Source organism: Asterias amurensis, chromosome 17 (genome assembly GCF_032118995.1).
Source record: "Asterias amurensis chromosome 17, ASM3211899v1".
NCBI classification, from domain to species: domain Eukaryota; kingdom Metazoa; phylum Echinodermata; class Asteroidea; order Forcipulatida; family Asteriidae; genus Asterias; species Asterias amurensis.
In genome coordinates, this window is record NC_092664.1 from 14,663,480 (window position 1) to 14,687,579 (window position 24,100).

The 24,100-nt window shown below is 37.2% G+C and overlaps 2 protein-coding genes across 2 annotated transcripts in view; one reads left to right on the plus strand and one right to left on the minus strand.

Moving 5' to 3' along the window:
• On the plus strand, window positions 1–8,855 carry LOC139949586 (mitochondrial nicotinamide adenine dinucleotide transporter SLC25A51-like). The gene is made up of 4 exons (XM_071947990.1): window positions 1–152; window positions 1,428–2,038; window positions 2,593–2,837; window positions 3,525–8,855. The coding sequence occupies exons 2-4, from the start codon at window positions 1,588–1,590 to the stop codon at window positions 3,795–3,797; spliced, it is 969 nt and encodes a 322-aa protein (XP_071804091.1). The 5' UTR covers window positions 1–152; window positions 1,428–1,587; the 3' UTR covers window positions 3,798–8,855.
• The window catches only part of LOC139949584 (uncharacterized), a 25,207-nt gene continuing 5,006 nt past the window's right edge, over window positions 3,900–24,100 (minus strand). The window contains exons 4-13 of the mRNA XM_071947988.1: window positions 23,457–23,633; window positions 22,672–22,904; window positions 21,693–21,866; window positions 20,553–20,774; window positions 18,600–18,742; window positions 17,561–17,737; window positions 15,218–15,365; window positions 13,614–13,769; window positions 11,082–11,205; window positions 3,900–10,140 (exon numbers count right to left, since the gene is read on the minus strand). Coding sequence (XP_071804089.1) covers window positions 9,961–10,140; window positions 11,082–11,205; window positions 13,614–13,769; window positions 15,218–15,365; window positions 17,561–17,737; window positions 18,600–18,742; window positions 20,553–20,774; window positions 21,693–21,866; window positions 22,672–22,904; window positions 23,457–23,633 — 1,734 coding nt within the window. The 3' untranslated portion in view covers window positions 3,900–9,960. The remainder of the gene's footprint in view (window positions 10,141–11,081; window positions 11,206–13,613; window positions 13,770–15,217; window positions 15,366–17,560; window positions 17,738–18,599; window positions 18,743–20,552; window positions 20,775–21,692; window positions 21,867–22,671; window positions 22,905–23,456; window positions 23,634–24,100) is intronic.

A 24,100-nucleotide genomic window follows, 5' to 3' on the forward strand; every position in this document is an offset into this window, starting at 1 on the left:
GAAGAGTGCTGGAATGCATTTATCCGGGGCCGGGTCAACACAATACACAAAATAGTGTGGTTTACTTTTTTAGGTCTATGTTTTCAGTTATGTTGTGAGTGCACAACATGTGAATGAGATCGTACTCAAGGCAAGATATTTAAATATTCGAGGTGAGTATTGTTGTTGCACAGGAGACAAACATAATGTAACGTTTGTGTGGGCATACCTCCATGGTCGGTGGTGTGGGCGGTTTAAAAAGGCACTGAAATAACGATCATGATGAGAGTGCATGATCATGATTTCATGACAGATTGTCCTGCGTTTGACCGTGACCATTCAAGCAACCATTGAGCAATCTAGGATAGGAATAGATTAAAATACATGTTTTATCAAACATTATTTGTTCGTTGGGCGTAAACATCGTTTTTACAGTTCACAGTTTAATTTATGGAGGTAGAAACATGGTTTAATTTTGTTGCAATGTTAGAAATCAAAAAAGTTTGTGGGAATAAACTAGGTAGGTAGTAGTATTAGTAAGTTAGTATCAATAAACAGACAATAATGGCCTATTTTATTTTTTTAGGAAACTCTACTCTACGTTTGAATTTTCTTCCTCCATAAATTAATGGAGCATAGGTTTACTGTGATTCAGAACCGCAATGCATTGTGGGATGGCATATGGGGCAGTTTGCTATGCGGTGTATGTCGTCATTCACGACTCGCACTTTGTGTGGGTTCAACAGCGCCCTCTCTTGATATTTTGTCATTCGCGATAAACTTTACCTTTTGGCGAACGTTCATTTTTGCCCTTTTAACCAAGTGAAATTTGCAATGATTCCATTCATTGGGGAGTTTATGGGGTTAATAAAATATTATGATCAATGCTAAATTCTACAATCTGATCTTTCATTTGGTTGTTTGGACATTATTTGGTGCAGCCTGTTTTGGACTTCCATAATTAGATACAAAGTAAACAGTGCTGTGTTAGTGTTAGTGTTTAATTAGTTTTTTGGCACACAACAATGTATCTTTTAGTTATAGCAAACGAAATGTTAATTTCTACATGTAGCTAGAGAGCCCATCATTATGCACTAAACAAGCACAGTGGCTGTTTCTTTTTCTTTTCTGGTTAGACTTAATGTGTTGTTCTCTGGTATTTATACGTTAAGTCAGGCTCTGCGCTAACAACATTGTCTTAAGTAAGCTTAGTCCCGAAATGGGTATCCGACAGGGGTGGACTTCACAAAGAGTCAAGTCAAGTCTTATCTTGAGTTAGGACCAGTTACTCATCCTAACTTAGGACTAGCCATACGTTTTTAATATATCTCCCAGGACTAGTCCTAAGTTAGGACTAGTCCTAACTCTTTGTGCAATCCATTCCAGACTTGCTTTTAAGACAGTTGAGAGAGAAATAATTTTATTTGAAAAAAAATTGTTTTTAACAGAAGCTTTTAACATCAAAGGGAACGCCAACAAAGCAGAATTTTGATTCTCACCTGTAACTATCCTCCTGGTACCCTGCTGGGTAATCATTCTACCCGTCACTGCAGACCAAATGACATCAAGGCTGGACACCGATGCACCACATCGCAACCGACCCATAACATGGGCAAAGAACCACAACATGTGCAACTCAAGGACACCCAAAATGACATTCACAAGAAGGAGGTTCTGTCCGCAAACAGCGCCCTCCCGGTGGTGCGCAACCCCGTTCCCAATACTGGAAGCAAGGTTCTTACGAACGTTACAAACCAACCGGACTGGGTTGAGTATACGTCGGGAGCGGGGGCCGCCTTCGTTAACATTATCGTAACGTTCCCCGTCAATAAAGTCATCTTCCGCCAGCAGCTTCACAGCATCAGGATGCACAAAGCCATACGCCAGATGCAAAAAGAAGGCCTCAGGAACTTGTACAAAGGAGTGCTACCCCCTCTCTTACAACGCATGTCAGGATTGTCGCTTATGTTCGGACTCTACGACCAGTACACCAGGATCATCATTAGTCATATTGATTGCAAGTTATCAACTTCTAAACTCTTCGCTGCATTACTGTCAGGTAATGGAAAACTTATGGAAAGGGTTTGCGTTTATGATACTTAAAAGGTGTCATGTCCGAGCATCAAATTCAAGTTCTGGTGGTAGAGTCATTGGAGTGTGGGTTCGAATCCCGGTCATGACACTTGTGTCCTTGAGCAAATGCTTATTACTCTAATTGCTTCTCTTCACCCAGGGGTATAAATGGGTACCTGCAAGGGTAGAGGTTGATATTGTGTATAAAAAAGGCCTTGTTGGAGTGCCATGGCAGGGCTGTATACTCCCAAGGGAGCTGAGAAAGATTTAAACGGAATGTTATTGGCCCAGTGACCAGAGCATTAATGTAAAGCGCACTGAGATGTTCACTGTAAAATCCGCTTTATAAGAACTAATTACTATAAATTCTCAATAATGTGAATTGTATCAGCGATGATGTTTTGGGACATTGCAACTGGTACAGTTTAACATTGTTGATACACTTCACATGAATCTGCTTGAACACGCAAGTAAAGTTTCCTTTGTGGTAATCACTATTGCGTACATTTTTAAAAATAACTTCACTTTTTTTTGCTACAGGCTCAACAGAGGCAGTTTTAGTCCCCTTTGAGCGTGTCCAGTCGCTCCTTCAAGATCACCGGCACGGGGAGAAGTTTAACAACACCTTTCAAGTATTCCGTCAGCTTAGGGGTTACGGACTGCGCGAGTATTATCGCGGCTTGACGCCTATCTTGTTACGCAATGGACCCAGCAGCGCAATCTTCTTCACGGTGCGAGAGAAGCTGCAAGAGTTAGTACCAAAGGATGCGTCCAGAGCTGAGAAGGTATTGTTTGGTGATCCATAATTGACAATTGAACATTCAACACCACTCCACACTCTCTCTCTTACTCCAACCTCCACCCCATCTTCTGGTACAGTTACCAAAGGAGATAATTAAGGGAATCAATGTGTGGTGAAGAGGTTTTCAACTAGTGGATTAATCCCAACGAGGCCTGGTTCTTGATAATTTTACCGAGACGAAGTCGAGGTAAATTAGTTCCCATTCATTCATTTGATTCCCATTCATAAATACCTTTTCGGTCAAAAGTATCAAAACTTTTTGGTCAAAAAGTAAAATATATGCAAAAATTATAATTGTTCAATGATTTCTTTCAACACAACACCCCTCCAGCTACGAAATGGTAAAGCCCTCCGCCACCCTCGGGTAAACAACTCCTTATAAGGGAATGCTGTGTGGGTATCGCGTGATGTGGCACAACTGTCCAGGCCGTTGCTCTCGACCAATAGGAATGAAGAAACCGTCTTATAACAACAGGTGCAAGCAGGCGTGTCGCGCCCATGTTTCAACACTTTTTACTGGTCATAAACAAAGGTTTATACACACCCACTTCGTCTCGGTAAAACTATCAAGAACCAGGCCTCAGTGGGATTAAACCACTAGTTGAAAACCTCTTCACCACACATTGATTCCCCTATTTAAAAATCCACACAATTATTTATCCCCTCACAGATCAGCATGGACTTTGTGAGTGGTGCCATCCTAGGAGCCTCTCTGAGTACCATCTGGTACCCTCTTAATGTCATCAAGACCAGGATGCAGTCCAAAGTGAACGAAGAATTCATGTCTGTATGGAGGACATTCAACATTGTGTACAACGAGAGGGGACGCAGGTGGAGGACCATGTTTCGTGGGGTACACCTTAATTTCAGTCGGGCGCTTATTTCGTGGGGTATCATCAACGCATCTTATGGATTACTGCAGTCTATGCTGCATGAGGTTTGACCCAAGTCAAGGTTTGTTTGTTTGTTTGTTTGTTTGTTTGTTTGTTTAAATGATCTTCCCATCAAGGGAAGTAACATAGAGTTAAGACTAGTCTTATCTCGAGTTGGGACTAGCCTTAAGTTTTAAATATATCCTAGGACTAGTCCTAACTCTTTGTGAAATCGACCCCTGGACGCAGTTTGGTTGTCAAAGTCTCTCAAAGACCAGTATGTTCACTTGGTGTATCCCCAACAATGCATAAAATAACACATCTGTGAAAATGTTGACTCAATTGGTTGTTGAAGTTGCAAGAGAATAGTGAAAGAAAAAAACACCCTTGTACCACAAATTTGTGTGCTTTCAAATGGGTAATTAAAGGCTCCCAAAGTATTTTAATATTATCGGCTCTCTTTTCCTCATGACCAAGTAAGTTTTTGTGCTAACACTTAGACTGTACTGACAGTTGTCATACTACATTGTAGCTTATAATTCATGCAAGCTTTTACGAAGTTATGTAAGAGACGGTATACAGTTCGGATTGTATGTATTTTGCATAAAGCTTGCCCGAACCATTTTGAATAGCAACTATCTCTATAATATGAGGATTTCAAATTTACATATTAGGCGGTAACTTATTACAGGAAACTGCATTACGACCTGGCAGCACTTAGCAAGTAAAATCTTCTTATTGGTTCTTGCTTGAGTAACGGCTCATTGATTACTTAGTGATGTGATTCAGTCTTGCACATCGAATTGGTTTACAATGTGTAACAACATACAACTGCAACGCATCGACTTGCCGAGTGCGGCACATTTTTGAATCAGAAGAATTAACATAATTTGAAGTACATTTGGTAATTACTTTATACCTTTAGGATTAGTGGCAATAAAAACTTACTTGGTTAGTAGTTCATTACCTTTCAATAGTGTAAAGCATGCTGAGAATCAGTTATCCTACTAGACACCTCCGTTCCGCTAACAAAGACACCATCTATTAAAGACACCCTCGTTATCCCTAAAGTTACCACCAAAGCATATGGTCAACGTAGTTTTCAGTTTGCTGCACCTCACTTATGGAACAATCTCCCTCTACACATCAAACAAGCCACCACGATCTCAAGTTTCAAGACTCTTCTCAAAACACATCTATTCAAATTATCTTATACTTAATTATTCTTTTGGTTCCTCTGAGCGCTTAGAGACTTTCTTTTGGAGGTGTTAGGCGCTATAGAAATGCGGTTGTTATTATTATTATTATCTTTGAAGTAATCACTTTATTAAAACATTTATCCGTTTTTATCCCTCAACATTTTAATCTGAGAAACATTACTGGCAGTAACAATACATCGCAAGTAATTTATTTGCCAACAATCCTGTGAGCTCCCTTAATTGGATTTGGGGCCCAGATGTCATTGTCGTTAAATGCTTATGATTCACATTCTGAACTACATGTACATGTAGGTCAATCTTTTGATGGACTTGGGACTCAAACAGAAAAACCAGGAAGTTAGTATTGTCAACTTCAAATTAAAGTAATCAAACAAAATACAGACCAAGGTTTTAGTTGAAATTGTGAAGAAAAAAAAAGTTTTCTTATTATTAACCAATCCATTGTTGGTCAATATTATAAATGCATCCTGTACCAGTTTTTGTGAACATTACTTTGAGTGTAATATTTGATGGCAGGTTTTATATGCTTCATGCCAATGTGCTTTTTTGTATAATTGAAACACCAAGCGTGTTTTTTATTCAATAGCAACGACAGTATTCAAACAAGAGTCTTAAACCTAGGAATAATTTGGTTCCATTTTAAATGGCATGTGATAATCAAATTGAAACACATTAGATTCCTTACTTAACAATGAACAAGGCCCAATTTCCTGCCTAAAAAGTCTTTGAAAAACACACAAATTTACTTCTAAAAGAAAAAAAAACAATTTTGTATACTGCAACTGTTACCAACCAAAATACAATGTCCTTTGCACAGTTGTGATTGGTTCCCTGCTTATTTGTCGAGCAGAAATTGTTTAGGATATTTTTTCTACCTTTAGAAGCAGGCCTTATGAGACTGGCCTTTAAAGGATTCAATTACTTTTTTCAAAATGTCCACAGATTTACATTAAACTTACAGGGTTTAATGGGGGAAAAATACCCTTGTCGCACAAGTTATGTGCTTTCAGAAGCTTGAATTCAGTTGAGGTCTCCATTCAATTCAATTACTTTAATGAGAAATTAATTCTTTCTCAAAAACTTAAGTGAGTCGTTTCTCACAATGTTTTAAACTATAAACAGCTCTCCAATGCACGATACCAAGTACATTTTTATGCCAACAATTTCTTCAGCATTTCAGATCTCAGGTCAATTGGTGTCAAAAACTGCTAAATAACTTTATCTTAAAGTACGCGCTAATCCTCCAATCAGATTGGCAGAATGAAGTGGTGATGAAAACCTATATTGCACGGCTAATATCACTACCATGCGTCTTGTGTGTTCTATGTCACGCGCCAAGTTTGCTTGAAGATAAATACGTTATCACACGCGCGAGTGGAAATACGGAAAAAATATAGCGCGTCTGCGTCCCATATCCAACTCGGCCTTCGGCCTCATTGGATATGGGACGCAGAAGCGCTATATTTTTCCGTATTCCACTCGCGCTTGTGTGATAACTTATAATATTAGTACCAATTAACATATTGTTTACTTTAAAAGTACCAGTTTATTTTCTCATGAAGACTGGTACTTTAGATCAGCTCTTTTTCACAATAATTTTGCTTAAACCATAAAAAGGTTACCAGCCGTTTTACTACATGTCATGCATGTATGTCGCCTCAATTTTTTCTTTGCCTGGTTTTCCAACTCATTTTTCTGTAATAGCAATCTGCTTGACACAGGTCTTTGAAGTTGAAACCAGAACTCAACCATGTCTTTAAGATTGTATTGCAATGTACCAAATGTATTCTGTGCAGAACTTGTTTTCTTGTCTACAAATGTATATGTATGCATTGACTGACTGATTGGCTGAAGTAAATATTAGTTTGTTCTTCATAATCTTTTATAATAATAATAATAATTTAATGATCTTATTGCGCTCTCTCCAAGACCAGCCTATTCGAGGGCGCATGACAGTAAAAATTGCAAAAGTTAAGAAAATGACATACAATAAGTGAACAGTTTAAAGAACAGTTTTAACCTATTTTGCAATGTAGAAATTTGGTATCTACTTGGCTTAAATAATACAGCAAGCCTGTATGCTTCGTTTTTGAAAGGGCAACAGGCACCAAGGCATTTTCTCAGTGGTAAGGGCACCCTATGAGGAAATTGTACATTTCTACAGGAGCATTTCAAGGGCACCAAGGCAATGCCCAAAGGGGATGGAGGCAATCACCTTCGTTGCCTCCTTGAAGTATCAGGTCTGTATCTTTAAAAGGGTAAAGGCCATTTTCATTTTTCAAAGGGCACTTCCATTGGAAAATCTTATAGTCAATGGGAAACTTTTGAAGGGGCACCAAGACCAAGACCAGGGGCAACGGAGGTCATAGCCTCTGTGACCTGCGTCTAATTCAAGGCCTGCTTTACCAAAGTGATAATAAGTGGATATTTTGACAGTAGGCCTATCCATGATGTCCTCATGTTGCTTCCATGTACACAACCAAAGAAGATGGCGCTAAAATAAATCTTGGTCCAAACAATGGAAGAACAATTTTAAAGAGAAGTCCTCAGGTTATGGGGTCGACAAATTAATATGTGCATCCAGTAGTTGCATTGCAATTTGCAAGGGTGCATGGATTGAAAACTATATTAAATCACTTTAGTGAAAGCATGCCGTGCTCAAACCATTAGACTTTAGCTTGCAACCAAAACAAACCACAAAACAATATTGCACCTGTTAAGTATGATTAATCAATTTAAAGACACTGGACACTATTGGTAATTTTCAAAGACCAGTCTTCTCACTGGGTGTACATATCTCAAGATATGCATAAAATAAAAAACCTGTGAAAATTTGAGCTCGATTGGTCGTCAGAGTTGTGAGATAAATAGAAAAGAAAAAACACCCTTGTCACACGAAGTTGTGTGCTTTCAGATGCTTGATTTCAAATTCTAAATCTGAGGTCTCAAAATCAAAATCGTGGAAAATTACTTCTTTCTCGAAAACTATGTCACTTCAGAGGGAGCCGTTTCTCACAATGTTTTATATTAAAAACCTCTCCCCATTACTTGTTACAAAGTAAAGTTTATGCTAATAATTTGTTCGAGTAATTACCAGTAATTAATGTCCACTGCCTTTAAAACATGAGACTGCTGGACTTGTCAATTTGTGAGTTTACTGGCCCAACGCCAAAATCATTGGTACATATTTGGCTTCCCATACAGTGTAAAATCTGAAACAATATTAACATTAAACTGTAAACACTAGAAAACAGTTTCCTGATCACTTTTTTTCTCTCTGAATGTTTGACAAGTTTTTACTTTAAAAAAATGTTTTTCTCTCTTCAATAACCAATGCTCATTGTGTTTAATAATAATGATGATCAATGTAGTCTTTGAAGCTATTATTATTACTTTTTTCTAAAATGGGTTGGCCAGTGAACTTAACTTTGTATAGTGTGTATAATCTTGAATGATGAAATAAATTGAAATTATAATTTAAAAAAAATGAGAACCCACCGTAATCTTGTATCCTTGATAACGTTATTTCGACAGTTTGTCCCTTTTTTTCACAGAAAATTATTGCTTTAAAAGCAATGCTCTTTTTTACAGGAAAAATCTGCAAGACAGCAAGGCTTGCATTTAACAGTATTTACTTGATCCGCATTTTGTTTACAAGACCAAAATTTAATGAGAGGGAACTTTCTACACACCTTAAAATGAACAAGTAATCTGTTTTATTTGAACAAGCACTGAGAGAATATTCTATAACTTTTTTCTTAAAAATTAAAGATACTTTGTACTTTAATAGACAGCAATATTAATGAAAGATATTACCCAGACTCAAAGTCAACATTAAAGGAACATTACAGAATTAGTTTTTGCAAACAAAACATTTGCTGGCAGTGTAAGCACTTTATGTAATCCACCATATACATAAACTGACAAACCTGTAGAAGTTTGAGATCGAACGGCAATCGGGGTCACAAGAGAATAGTGTAAAACTGATAACAAATTTTGCATTGCGTCGATGCCCCAAAAAAAATGTATAAAATGCTCAATGAGCAATAAACTCCAAACGAGAAGTTAGATTATTTATTTGTCATCCAATACGACATTTCAGACAGAAATATTTTAAGGGGTGTTTTCCACTATCATCATCATTAGAGCGGGTAAGTTTTTTGTTGCTTACCAATTCTGAAACGTTCCTTTAAACATTGTTTCCTTTTTTTTTTTTTACATTAACAGTGAGGTACTTTTAGTCATTGAAAAATCACAAGCCTACCTGGGATCCAATGTTAAATTTGAGGGATGTATTTTTTGAATGGAATGTTAGAAAGAAAAAGCTGAGAAAGATTAAAGCAGCCGATTTTCAAGAAACGCAGGATTAATCCTATCTCGAGTAACTTATACTATAGGTAACTTAGAATGGGCTCAATGCATCCTAACATCAGAAGTCCTAAGATTAATCCTAAGTTAAGAAGAATTTGGTGAAATCGACGGCAGGGCACTGATGTACATGTTATGAATGTACCGTAAAACACATTGAGACGCTTTTTTGAAATGCGCTATGAAATTAAAACTAGTTATTACAGTACTATAGATTTTCTCGGTCAATTTAGGCAAACTAGCAGTCAATTTAACCACCAAGCTATTCTTTTTCGCGCTAAATCGAATGCTACTGCAAAGGGTAATTCAATTTCGTTTTATGATTAATCAAATGTAATGTTGCGTCATTCGATTTAACAAAATAATCATTCAATTTAAAAATTCATCAAAGCAGCATTCAAATTCGCAGACGCTTCTTGAGACGTGTGTGTCACGAAAAAGAATGTCGATACGCTAATTTGAACAGAGTGCTAAAGGAATTTGACTCTACTCAAAACGAAATTGAATGGCCGAATTCTGAAATTGAAACGCAGTAACAACTGGAGAGGCAAAACAGCTTCAATTCGAACGCATGAAAATGAGATTGGCTGCTCATTTACTGAATTTGACCGAGAAAACCTATAATAATACTATAGTTTTGCTATTTTTAATGGATAGTGGCTACAGTCTGGGTTATGAGAGGTATCTTGCGATGATGCAGCCACTGAGAGAAACTGTTATGAGATGCCCACAAGATATGATCTAAGACAAACTGGACAGCCTGCTGCATAGCAATGGTAAGGAGCTCACTGGCTGGCATTGACATCACCAAGAGGCAAAGCTTCTCCTTAAGATGTGGGAAGAGGTGCGAGAAGGGGAGGAAAGGTGTGAGATGGGGTGCATTGGGTAGGGTGCTATGTGGCGGTGAAAAGAAGTGAGATGGAGTGAGTAAGGGCTATATAAAGGGGGGGGGGCTGGTGGTGAGAGGGGGTACATTGGGTTGAGGTCATATAAGGGGAGGGTGTGAGGGTGTGCTGCATGCATTGGGAAGAGCGCTACATGTATAAATGGGTGGAAGGAGTGAGATTGGGTGAGGTGCTTCCAAATAAAAGGGGTGAGATGGGGTGCATTGGGAAGGGTGCTAATAAATAATAATAACCTTACTTATAAAGCGCTTTTTACAAAAGCGATACAAAGCGCTACATGTATGTGGGGGTGAAAAGGAGTGAGATGGAGTGAGTAAGGGCTATGTAAGGGGGGGGGGGGGGGGCTGGTGGTGAGATGGGGTACATTGGGTTGAGGTCATACTAAGGGGAGGGTGTGAGGGTGTGCTGAATGCATTGGGAAGAACACTACGTGTGTAAGTGGGTGGAAGGAGTGAGATTGGGTGAGGCGCTTCCAAAAAGGGGTGAGTTGGGATGCATTGGGAAGGCGCTATAGGGGGTTGGAAAGGAGCCTGTGAGATGAGGTACACTGGGTAAGGTGTTATGAAGGGGTGTGAGATGGGGTGAATTGGGTAAGGCACTATAAAAGGGAGGAAGAAGTGAGATGGGAGTGCAATGGGTGTAAGGTTGTGAAAAAAGACCTAAGATGTGAGTGTATCGCGTTAGTTATTAATTGATCATGGTTTGGAAGAGCATCACATGAAGGCATGGATGTGTCGGTAAAGCTGAATGGGTGATGGATGCCAGTTTTTTTTGTGTTCATCAAAGCATTGACAATTTACTTACCAACTGGATATTAAGAACTAGACAGTACACTTGGTCTTAGTCATTGGTGCACACTTACCTTTGCGTTAGGGACGGACTTGGCATCTTCGAGAGACCATCTTACAAGTTTCTGCAGTAGGTCGTGGATGATGTGGTCATCTGGACCAGCAATGTTTACAGCTTCTGCCTTCAAGTCAATATACCTAAACATTTGAAGTCAACATAAATGTTTTAAACAGGTTTTCCCTGTCAATTTCATCAAAAATTCATTCAATTTCAAACAAAATTCAAATTCACGCCTATCCACGCCACACCTATCCACGCCAACTAGGGTTTACGCTTTTGTTTTGACCAACTCGTCCGATCCAAGGCAACGTGTTCCTTTAATTTATAATAGGTTTTAAGACACTGTATTCTTTAAAGCCATTGGACCCTTTCGGTAAACAGTATATCAACATCTATATCAAATAAAAAACCTGTGAAAATTTGGGCTTAATCGGTCATCGGAGTCGAGAGAAAATAACGGGAAAAACCCGCCCTTGTATCCGCGCGTTTCGCCGTGTCATGACATGTGTTTAAAATAAATTCGTAATTCTCGTTAACGAGAATTGATATTGTTTTACTGTTTTCTCAAAAAGTAAAGCATTTCATGGAATAATATTTCAAGAGAAGTATTTCACCACTACCTTCTGTAAACCCTGTAAGTTATTTGTAAATCTGTGAACTTTTTTCTTTTTTTCTGTACCGAAAGGGTCCAATGGCTTTAATATAATAACTATTAGTATTATTGTTGTTTATTCGGCCAAAGTTATAAAACAATCATACAGACATATGAGAGCAAACTAGTAATTTATTAGGTGTTCGGCCACCAGCCGAACAACTATTGTTATTGTTCTGTTTTTTTTTTTTTTTTTTTTTTTTTTTTTCTGCGTGTTCTTCTCCTCGAACTTTCTCGCGCGATTTTCGCAAAAACTAAAGCTTGTATGAACCTGAAACTTACCATATATATTGATCTTAATGAGTAGACGAAACAGCAACATTTTTGGAATGATGACGTCATTGATGACGTCATTACGTTCAAAAAAACGCTAAAAATTGGAGAGTTCATATCTTGAGAACTACAAATGCCACACACAAGATATTTGGTGCATATAAAAGGTCTTGTAATTAGCTACAAAAGTCGTGCACAACGTGACCTCATGTGACTTTTACTTCCGGTTGAAACAGGAAGTTCAAAATTTCAAAAGTTCATATCTCAAGAACTATATATCATATTCGCAAAATTTGAATATCAGTTTGAAGATCAGTTATCCTGCTCAAACTTTTGCACAAACATAATGCCAGTTGAATTTTGCCTTCTGGTCGTAAAAGCGCGCGTTTGTGTTGACCTCCATTCATTACGCGTAGAAACCAGATAGTATCGCCATTCATGTATGTGAATGCTACTATTGTATTGTGGGTGTGTGGGTGTGTGTGCGTGTAGTTCATGTAGGCCTACATTGTATCCATGCTCTACGACAAAACAGCACTGCGTGGCTGTGGGCATTACGGGTTGTGTATACACATGCAGACTCCGTTGAAGGCGCGCGTAATTCAAATTCCACTACGCTGGGATTCGCCTCATCTTTCTTCGTGCGATTTTGAACAAAATGTTAAACTACTATGAACTTGTTGAACAAAACTAACGCTTGTATGAACTTGAAACTTACCATGAACATAAACCTTAGTGTGCAGACGAAACCAAAACTTTTTTTGGAATGATGACATCATCGATGACGTCATTAAGTTAAATAAACGGTAAATAATTGAAAAATTCATATCTTGAGAACCACAAACGCTACGTACAAGATTCTTTCACTACATGAAACCTCTTGTAATGTTCTACAAATGTTGTACACAACGTGACCTCATTTGACCATTCACCCGAACACCCTGAGTTTGTACACAAACTCTCAATTTCTAGTTTTATAATAGGATAGGTCACAGGATTGGTGCAGTATTAATAATGTTTTATTCTTTTCATTATTAAAGTATGAAAAAGTCCCCACAAAATTCCCAAATGTGATCATTACAACAATAAAGAAACAAGTATAGAGATATATAAGAAATCAATCACATTTAAAACCATGTAAAATATAAGCATCCGGAAAAAAAATTACCATAAGATCCACAACAAAAATTAATGAAACAAAACAACATGGGAATTTATAACAACCAATAAATTACACTAACATACAAATCAACGGCGCTCTAAAAAAGCAATCAAAGAAACCTCCAGCTAGCAGGTTAACAAAACAAATGTTGCAAAATAAGAAAATTCTCTATATATTATTAAAATGATAACATTCAACTACTTTTTGAACCTAAAAACGAGGAATTTCTACTAACTATTTTACCACTTAATGAAATTAAATGGTTGGAGCAGTTCTTGCTGCTGGTTTTTTACATAATAGAATGAGGCTTTCGGCCTAATGAAATTAAATGCTCTTCACTATGAGCATTGAATGGGTCCATTGAATTCTACTGACATTGTTCAATGCTGATTCAACCGAGCATTCATCTTTTCAAACACAAGTTGATTGAGCTGTAAAACAGTGATCTATCTACTCACCATTTTGAAGGCTTAATTTCTTTCAAGTCGCTGTCCTCAGCCATGGCAAGTTGTCGGCTGATCTGAGGAGCTTCCCGCATGTGTTTGACAGCCACTTCCATCACTGGGTGCTCATTGGCTGCGTAGAACTTCTGACGGAAAGTTCTGCAGCGCTCTCTACACACACAAAATTTGTACTTGTTATTTCTCCACCGAGAACAAACTAATGCTTTTGAAAAAATAATTTATCTGGGCCAAAATATTTCATAAAGCTTCTTCAATACAGAAAGTGTGGTTTCAGGTTTATTTTCTATACCATTAGGCAGTTGGGAAAACTACTTATCAGAAAGTATCCTATGCATAAACAAAATTAGTCACAATCACGGGGCAGACAAGAAGCCTAAGCTTGTACAAGGTGTAGCATCTTCAAAAAGAATACATGTACAAACAACATAGTTACAATCATGAGTTTTCGAACTAAAAAAGCACAATTTGTTATATGATATTGTTAAAAATAACTTAATTTATTAAATGTGTAACCTGATAGGTCAATAAATACAATTTAGAAGAAAAATAAATAACCATCTTTAAAGGCACTGGACACATTAGGTTATTGTCAAAGACCTGTATTCTCACTTGGTTGTTATCCCAACATATGCATAAAATTAACAAACCTGTGAAAATTTAGGCTCAATTGGTAATCGAATTTACAAGAGAATAATGAAGGAAAAAACATCCTTGTTACGTTACATCTTGTGCTTCCAGATGTACCTTATAAACGGCTTCAGCTGAAGTCTTTTATTATTTGAGTGAGAAATTATCTCTTTCTCAAATATCTGCGTCACTGTGTTATACTATCAACAAGCAAGTAATGCTAATATATGTTTTGGATATTACTAAAGGTGTCCTGCCCCCGATTTCACGAAGCGCTGCGACGCGTCGCAAGTGCAAGTTGCGACCGGTTACACGTCGTAAGTTGCGAACTCGTCGCAGCCGCGTAGTGTCTTAAAGGTCTGCGACGCATCGCAAACCCTACGATGCGTCGCTACTTGCGATGAGTTTCTTGAAATCGGGGCAGGGCTCAATTTCAGATCACATTTTACTAATAGTGAAGTCTAGGATTTATTTGCAGTTGAGATCAATCTTCACTCTTCGTGAAATCGGCCCCCATACCTTTAAGTTTTATTATTATATTATTAAAGGTATCGGACACTATTGGTAAAATTACTCAAACAAAACTGATCAGCATGAAACCTGACTGGTTAACAAGTAATGGGGAGAGGTTGGTGGTATAAAATACTGTGAGAAATGGCTCCCTCTGAAGTAACATAGTTTTTCGAGAATGAAGTAATTTTCCACAAATTTTATTTCGAGACTTCAGAATTAGATTTTAAGGTATCGAAATCAAGCATCTGAAAGCACACAACTTTGTGTGACAAGGGTGTTTTTTCTTTCATTATTATCTAGCAACTTCGACGACCAATTGAGCTCAAGTTTTCACAGGTTAGTTATTTTATGCATATGTTGAGATATACTAAGTGAGAAGACTGGTCTTTGACAATTACTAATAGTGTCCAGTGTCTTTAAAAGATGTGAGGGCGTTTCTAATGTGTGTATTCCTTTACCTCTCCATCCTCTCTACATCTGTGACTGCCTCTCTAGCCATCTTTTTTTGCACCTCTTGGAAGTTCTCTTTAAGTGTCTCTAATGTCCTCTCTGGATCTTGAGACTCCATCTGGGAACTGCTGCCTGACGACTGAGCCGTCCTCTTCACTGTGTTTTAGAGAGGAGGGTCAACATCTCAATAATGCATTTTTATAGAGTTTGTTCAATGGGTCCGAGTGATTGTTTTAGGACAAAAAACGCAATGTCCATTACTAATGTCCACAGATTTGTATTAAACTTTCACAGTTTGAAGATAATGATGGTAGAAAGCTAAAAGAATTGTCGTTTCAGTGAGACAAAAACTGTTTTAGCATGTAAAACATAATTTCGTGAGATTGTTTTACTAATTTTTCAAAAACTACAGCACCCCAGCAAGCAATATTTTAAGAGCAGCCTAATATACTAATATCATTATCTTCAAACTGTGTAAGTTTAATGTATATCTGTGGACACGGTGTTTTGTGTTACAAAAAGTACCACAATCCTTTTAAAGCCATTGGACACTTTCGGAACAGAAACCAATTAAAAGTTCACAGATTTAAAAAATAACTTACAGGTTTTACAGAAGGTAATGGTGAAAGACTTCTCTTGAAATATTATTCCGTGAAATGCTTTACTTTTTGAGAACACATTAAAACAATATAAATTCCTGATATTTAGAATTCCGGATTTATTTAAACACATGTCATGACACGGCGAAACGTACGGAAACAAGGGTTGGTTTTCCCGTTATTTTCTCCCGACTCCGATGACCAATTGAGCCTTATTTTTCACCAAATTTTTAATTTATATGTTGTGATACACAAAGTATGGGCCTTGGACAATACTGTTTACTGAAAGTGTCCAATGGCTTTAAAGAGTTTGGTGGGTACTCTTGGTAGGACACAAAAAAAAAACATTCGCAGATCAAAGCCATTGGACCCTTTCGGTAAACAGTGTTGTCCAAGGCCCACACTTTGTGTACCACAACTTCTATATCAAATAACAAACCTGTGAAAATTTAGGCTCAATCGGTCATCGGAGTCGGGAGAAAACAACGGAAAAACCCACCCTTGTTTCCGCGCGTTTCGCCGTGTCATGACATGTGTTTAAAATAAATCCGTAATTCTCGTTAACGAGAATTTATATTGTTTTGCTGTTTTCTCAAAAAGTAAAGCATTTCATGGAATAATATTTCAAGAGAAGTCTTTCGCCATTGCCTTCTGTAAACCCTGTTAGTTATTTGTAAATCTGTGAACTTTTATTTTTTTTTCTGAACCGAAAGGGTCCAATGGCTTTTACATCAAACTAACAAGGTTTGAAGACAGTGATGGTAGAAAGCTTCCCTCAAAATATCACTTGCTGAGGTGCTTTACTTTTTTTTAGAAATGAGTAAAGCAATTTCACTCAAACAATCATCCTCTCATGAAAACATTGCTCTGTGATTTTCACTTTTTCTCCTCAAAAACTTGACGACAGATTAAGCTAAAACTTCTACAGGTAAATTATATATTACATGTTCATCCACAGTGAGTAGGGATTCATTTTATGGCCCCAAACTTGATTTACAAAAAGTACCAACACATTTCAAAGATGCTAGGTCTTATTTTTGTGCCCATTTTTAAGTTAATCGCTTTATCCCTCTAGTCCCTGCACCGAGTTTGCCGAAATAATTTTTTTTTTTTTTTTCAAGATTCTTGCAGTAACTCTACTGAAATCGTAGTTCAAATTGTTTAAAGATAGCCAAGGCTTATTATTTATTATTAAACGCACAATTTTTGACCCTTTCGGTAATATTTGTACAAGTCCTCATTGGGGAACAATAAAAACCCATACGGTAATATTTATAGCGATTATTTTTGTATAATGATAAAATGGATACAATAGCTTTTCAAGGTTTTTATCAGGCTCAATGCTGATTATTTGCGAAGGCTTAAGTTTTCGACAAATCACCATGAATGATAAATACAGTTTCCTTTGTGTTTACTAATAAGCGTTTTGTTGGGTAAGTGCTAAATTATTTCATCATCATTAGCTTCTTCAAGTGAACTATGAAGAGAAAAATTAATAATGATCTATAAATAACTAGATGGGTTCACCAATGCGTAGGCATACTATTGACTACCTAGTTTTATGTTGATGTTTCTTATTTTCTACAAACAAAAGCTATAGCGAGGTTTCCTCCTACCGCATAATACAGTGTATTGCTTTAGGCAGTTAGGTGGCTAGGCGGTCCAGTGGCTAAATGGTTATATACTAGGTTTTGCACAAACAAATCAGAACAGAAGGTAGCATTGTACATGTATGTTGGACTTGGAGATTACCTTTTTCTGCACTTGACACTGCTGCAGTCATCCAATAAGGTTGTCTACTTGTTGTCTGATGGTGGTGATGGTGAGGAGGGTGGTGAGAATGATGGTGGTGAGGGTCAGGATGGTGACGATGTTGAAAGTTGGGCCACTTATTGAAGCCAAATGAGTGTGGAGTGATGTGACCTTGGCCTGCGAGTTAGTTTATACAACAGAAGATTCAATTTATACAAAGTATTTTTTTAACTTTATTATTATTATTGGTTTATTAAAAACATTTCAAAAGTCACAGCAAAAAGTCGAATTGCATTTGAATTACAAACATTACAAATAACTACGCTAAAAATATATATTTATATATTAAAAAGAATTGCAAAAAAAGGCCACAAAAGACCTACGATAAAAACAAGGAACACCAAGAAAGAAAAATAAATTATCATAAGTTACAAAAATTACAAATATTGACAGGACGAGAACAATTACATGAAAACGGGTCAAACAAAAGTGAAAAATGATAAAAGTTAAAATCAGTTAGGCTCTATTTAAAATTCGAGTGAGGTGGGGGATTGCACTTTTGTTTTATCTATCAACTCTGGAATTGGGTTCATAAAATTTGTGTATGCCATTGTCACCCAACTATAATAGAATGAATTACAAGTCCTTTCAAATGGATACAAACAATTAAGGTAGAGCTAGCACTTCTGTTTTGTTCATCTAAAGCGTCTTGAGGCCCTCACATTAGGTGTTCTATAAATTTTGTTTTGGAAACATTTTTTGGAAGTTTTGTTGGAAACACAATATTGGATTGTTTGTGGGAACACCATGTAATGACTAGTCTAAATGAGGTGGGGTGGCCGGTTCTCAAAAAAAAAGTATGTTTCAACTCAAAATTTCGATCAGTATGATCTGAATGTCTTCTTAAGAAAAGTTCAGAAGACATTCAGAACATACTGATCGAAACGTTGAGTTGAAACCAACGATTCTTTTCAGTACCACCCACAACCTCAAAAGTCAATGACTTCAGACTAAAGACAGCTATTAGTATTAGGCTCACCTTGGACACTGAATCTATGTGTCTGTTGATTGCCAGTCATATTGCTAGTAGGGACGGCTAACAAGTCTTCCCATGTCTCCAGTCTGTGTTCCTTGTCCGATGGCCTCGGCTTGTGATGCAACGAGGGCAAATTCTGACGAAATCTACCACAGAAAAACAAATAATCATCAGTGATTGGAAGTACGAAAAGGGCACCATTGACATTGTTTAATTTTTGTTAGTTTCCATAACGTTATTTCACTCTATTAATTTAATTTTGTTCAAAGATCATTAACTTTCTTGGCACTTGACAACAAGGCAAATTTGGGTTCAACTGGGCAAGCTCATTTGACTAGGTTCATTTTGACAGATCGTTATGGATTGTTACGAATAACTGGCTCATTTGATTGGGTTTTATTGTTTGAACTTAGTTAAGTATTCTTGTCAAAGAAACCTATATTTATTTTAGTACATGCACATAATTCTTTCACAAATTGTACACAAGAAAAAGAAATTTGTCAAAATGTAAGTTTGTGCTGTACCGTTTTGCGTGTGCGATCAATTACTTTTTTATGGAAAACCCTTTTTACACTACCGTTTAATTACCCCAAATAAAGTCAGACCTTGAATTTCATCTTGGAAAGGGCAAGGGCCATTTTCATTTTGTAAAGGTGCACTTCCATAGGAATGCCTTCAACTTGAAAGTTTTGAAGGGGCATCAAGGCCAAGACAAGGGCAACAGAGGCCATGGCGTGAACTTCCAGATTGTTTTTGCCAGGACTGTTTTTTTTTTTTTTTTTTTTTTTTTTTTTTAACCTTTAGACATGCACAATAGTTACAAGTTGTACAGGGGCTGTCAAGGTTAAAACAAAAGTATAAAAACTGTCATCAAAAGATGTGTAAAACCAGACCCCTGCTAACGTTAAAAGTATAATCATACAATATAAAAAGGTGATTGCACTGAAACATTTAAAAATCACACAAAAGAAAACAATAAAACACAAGCAAAACCAGACTATTGAAAACATAAAACTACACCCACAACAAAACACAGAAGCGATGAGAGGAACGGACAACAATTTAAAAATAAAAACCATAGAATGAACAAAAAACCCTCACCAAAATGAAATTGGCACAGAGAGCAACTTCACAGAATCACACCAAACCCATGGGGGCCCGAGGACAATGATAGCAGAAAGCCTCCCCCAAACACCACCCACTGAGGCGCTACAGCTCCCGAAAAATGAGCAAAACAATTTACAGCACAATCTTTGTCTCAGTGCGACGAAAAACTATAACCCCCTAATAAAGTAAGTAGTGTATTAAAGTAGCTTGTGCTGATGAATCAATGTTTCACAGTCTCCATTATATCTCTCTCATGCTGAACAAAGTTTGAATGATTCTGTCAGATGAAACTCACCCTCTATGTGATCAACTCAATAAAAGTTCAAGGATTAAATGTCTTTTACTAAGGATTAACACTAAGCTTTATGCCATTACTCATTTGTCTCCACAGCGATGATTCTTTCAGGCAATACAGAGACCGACAAGGTCTTTTTCATATTAGAATTTGTACAAAATTTTGGGAAAAGCAATCTTGTGTATGTATACTTTCAGTTTTCATATTTTTATATAGAGAAGTACATGTATATGTGGCTTGTGGTGTATTTCATACTGTGTAATGGCAAAACTTTATTTATTGTAAATTTTGTAAAATTGTATGGGAAGGCCAAAATAAATTTCCTGATTGGGAATAATAAAGTGATATTGATTTGAATAAAGAAAATATCTACTCCATTTAGTTTTTCCTTCTATTTTGTTGTGTGTTTGCATGTGTTTAACATTTGCACGTCATCTTAAACCTTTCTGTATGTTTATGTGCCTTCTGTTGTAACTATTGAATGATTGATGGAAATAAAAACAGAGTTCTCCACTGGCCAGGAAAAATATATATATATATCTACTCGCTCTTACTTTCTCCATTGCACAGGTGTCGATGACAGCGGTGGCAACTCATTTGGCTTTGACATGACACTAGATTTGTTGCTCAGGTGGGACTTGGAGGTCCACTTGTTGGAGCTCATATTGGTGGCAGTAGTGGGATATAAGTCACTTGAGCTGACAGTGTCTGAGGATTGGATCAGTCCCATTGGGGCGGCTACTGACATCTGCCGTCCAGTGGTCCTTGCTAGTCGACTACAAATAAAAAAAAAGTGTTACTGATGACAGAGGAGCACTTACTACTGAAACTTGAAAGTTTTAGGGGAGAGATCGGGGGAACAATCGTTCATGAAATATCTCAAATCTTTTAAAATACACATGCTGTCAGGTCTGAACAAATCAAAAGTCTCTCCCAAAAGTAAAATAAAAAAATGGTAGTTGAGGGTATATCTAAAGAATGAAACTGATGAACCTAAACACTGGCTGCTACCTAGGCAATGAAAGCAGGAATGTCTTCAATTTTTTACAAACTGGGAGGGACAGGACAAATTTTCAATCTTGAAGCAAGTTGATCAAAATGTTGAAAGAAATATCTCATTGAATATATCCCAAAATCAGGGAAAAAGAAAAATCACAGACCAGTCTGAAGTAATGAAAAAGAAACATCATCAAAGACAGGCCTTACTTTCTACATCCTAAATGCTTTAAACTACTCTGCAAGATACCAGGTTCAATCGAGACTACAGACATCATAGTAATAATAATAATAAATAATCTTTATTAATAGCTCAATTATGAATAAACATTCCTCAAAGTACTTTACAGCAAAATGGAAAGCAATAAGAAAACAAAACTTGAATTAAATCACCCAATTAAAACCCACATCAAAATTATATAAATTGGGCTAGACCGGCTGTTGCCTGAATCAAACCATTAAAAATACTAAAAACACAAAAAAAAGATCTGAAAAATTACTATTAAACTAGTTATTAAAAATTACAAATTTAAAAGCCAAAAAGATCAAAATGCCTTAATGCTGAAACTACAAAGAAACTATACACAGGAATTGCATAATAATTACATTGCTTTGTTAAATTGACATGTGACTATGCTATATACTCAAATTGAAACATTACGCCTAATTTTTAGAGAAGAGAGTAACACTGCCCATACCTGTAAGCGGGTCTTTCATAGGGAACATGGCGGTAGAGGAACTTGACCATCTCATGGGAGAGGGGCACCCTTGTTCTTAGATCTTTAGTCTTCATATTGTGCAGCGCATTCAACACCCGATGGACTGCTTGAAGTTTCTCCGTAATGGCTTTGTAATTACGGAGGAAATTCAGTCTGTCATTAAACAGAAAAATTTATTGATGAATGGGATTAAAAGTGCACTGAATCATTTTTTGTCAATTAACAATACAGTAGATAGTAGCAATTAAGCCTGTGGGTACAACCATGTAATAAATCTCTTTTGAAGGAGTGTTGGCTCTGAAAAGAGCCGGTTTTCAGCGTTTCGAATAGTATACTCTGCTCGTCTTCAGGAACAAAAGAAACTGCTCTTTTCAGAGCCATAACTCCTTCAAAAGAGAATGGTTGTATCGGAAGTTTACTACTATTTATAATTTATTCCTATTGTTCACACAATGCAAAGCTTCAAACATTAAATTTTCAACAATTAATATAAACACGGAGAGGCCTGGTTCGAATCGCTCCTCAACTTCGTTTCGATACTTTTTATTGAGAACCAAGCCTCATAGTGTTTAGATAGAGTTAAAAAACATCTTCACCTCATAAATGTGGCAATTGTAAAGTTTCCCCCTGCAGAGGTTATTAATTCCGAGACACTACCCATTGCACAGCCTAATTTAATTCACATTCACTCTTTAAATGTTAAAGGTTTTTGAACAATTACAAGTTTATGCTTATCAAAAAAGCCCCACTTTTAAATTATCCTGCTTAGTGTTATTTATTGTTATATTTGCTCTACTCCAGTAATGTACTTTTGGATATTTTTCAAGTTTGGAAATAAAAATTAATGTGAAGAGAATTGTTATAAGAATTGTATTTATAACTTTTTTTTTTTTCTTCTTCTTTTTTTTTTTTTTTTTGGGGGGGGGGAGGAGTTTATGGTGGTGGGACTTTTATTCACCTGAGAAGTTCATCTTCATCATCAGTCTCATCAATGAGTTGGGTTTTAGACTTTGTCTTCAGGCTTGAGTCACTCTTCATGGACTCAGTGGACATCCCACTTGCTGCCCTCGCTTGACTGTACTGAGACGAAGAGAGTGCTAAGATGGCGTCTCCCTGAGGCAGGTTAGCAGGAGGGCGGAAGGTTACCGTATGCTGCTGGGTACCGGTGTTTTCATTCTGCTTTTTAGCGTCCTGTAAAAAAAAGTACGGTACAATGATGTTAGAGCTTTACACCAACAACTCAAAGATTCAAAAGTCTGGAAACAATGCAGAGGTGGATTTCAAAAGTGTTTTGAAATTAGTACCTTAATTATTGCAGGTCCTGTTAAAACAATGATGCATCTAACCATTTAAATCAGTAACCCCCCCCCCCCCCCTAAAAAAAACCCAAATTAAGGTCTTAAAAGGAATTTTTGTTAATATCAAGTCGTATGTCTGTATGTTGAATATTCTTAAAATAATTGTTTTATTTAATTGAATTGAATTGGTAAATGCTCTATATTCTGATCGCCCCTACTTTCTGACAACCCGTTTTTCCCGGAAAAAAACAACATGTTGTTCATTAGCTAGGCTAAGAGGTTGGGTTAGGATTAGGAAAATATACCGCAAGGTTGTCAAAACATAGCCAGTGTCAAAACAAAGGTGTGTTGAAACATAAACCCATAATTAAAAGACTACTGTCAAGTTCATTTAATGGCGCTATTTGCGCCGTTGGATTTGTAATAAAAAAACAAATAATCTTACCTCAAACTTCTGGACACATTTTTCAAATGTTTGCCCTCCTCTCTCAGCCACAAGGATCTTTTCCGATTCCTTGAGGTACTTCTTGATGTAGGTGTACCCTGCCGAGGAAACTCCGTCCTCATTCAACTGGGATACTCTCCCGCTCAGTGATTTGTCTCCTGCTGCAGGAGTGTGAGGCTGAAAGAAACAAAGGAATATTATACAAATATTGACCTCTTCGAGTGCTATGGTTAAAACTATGAGTCCCGAGGTGATCCCCGGGAGCGTTCCCGAGGCGAAGCCGAGGGAAAACAGAACGCTACGGGGATCACCGAGGGAGTCATAGTTTTTAACCCCTGCACAAGTAAAAGCAGTCAATATTTGTTTTATAACACCCCAAACATTTCTAAATACTGTACTATTATTATTAAGTTACAGACCTGAATGCTACAATCCACGAACGACGCGAATACAGATTGCAAACACTTTTACTGTGCTGCATGTAGTGTCGTGCAATCTGAAATGGTTATTACAGACTATTAATTTATCATCCTCGTACACGCAACGGACGTCTGGGTACTGCACGCTGTGTGCTAGTCTTCGGACTAGCGCATGGCAAACTGACGCACTGACGCGAATACAGATTGCAAACACTTTTACTGTGC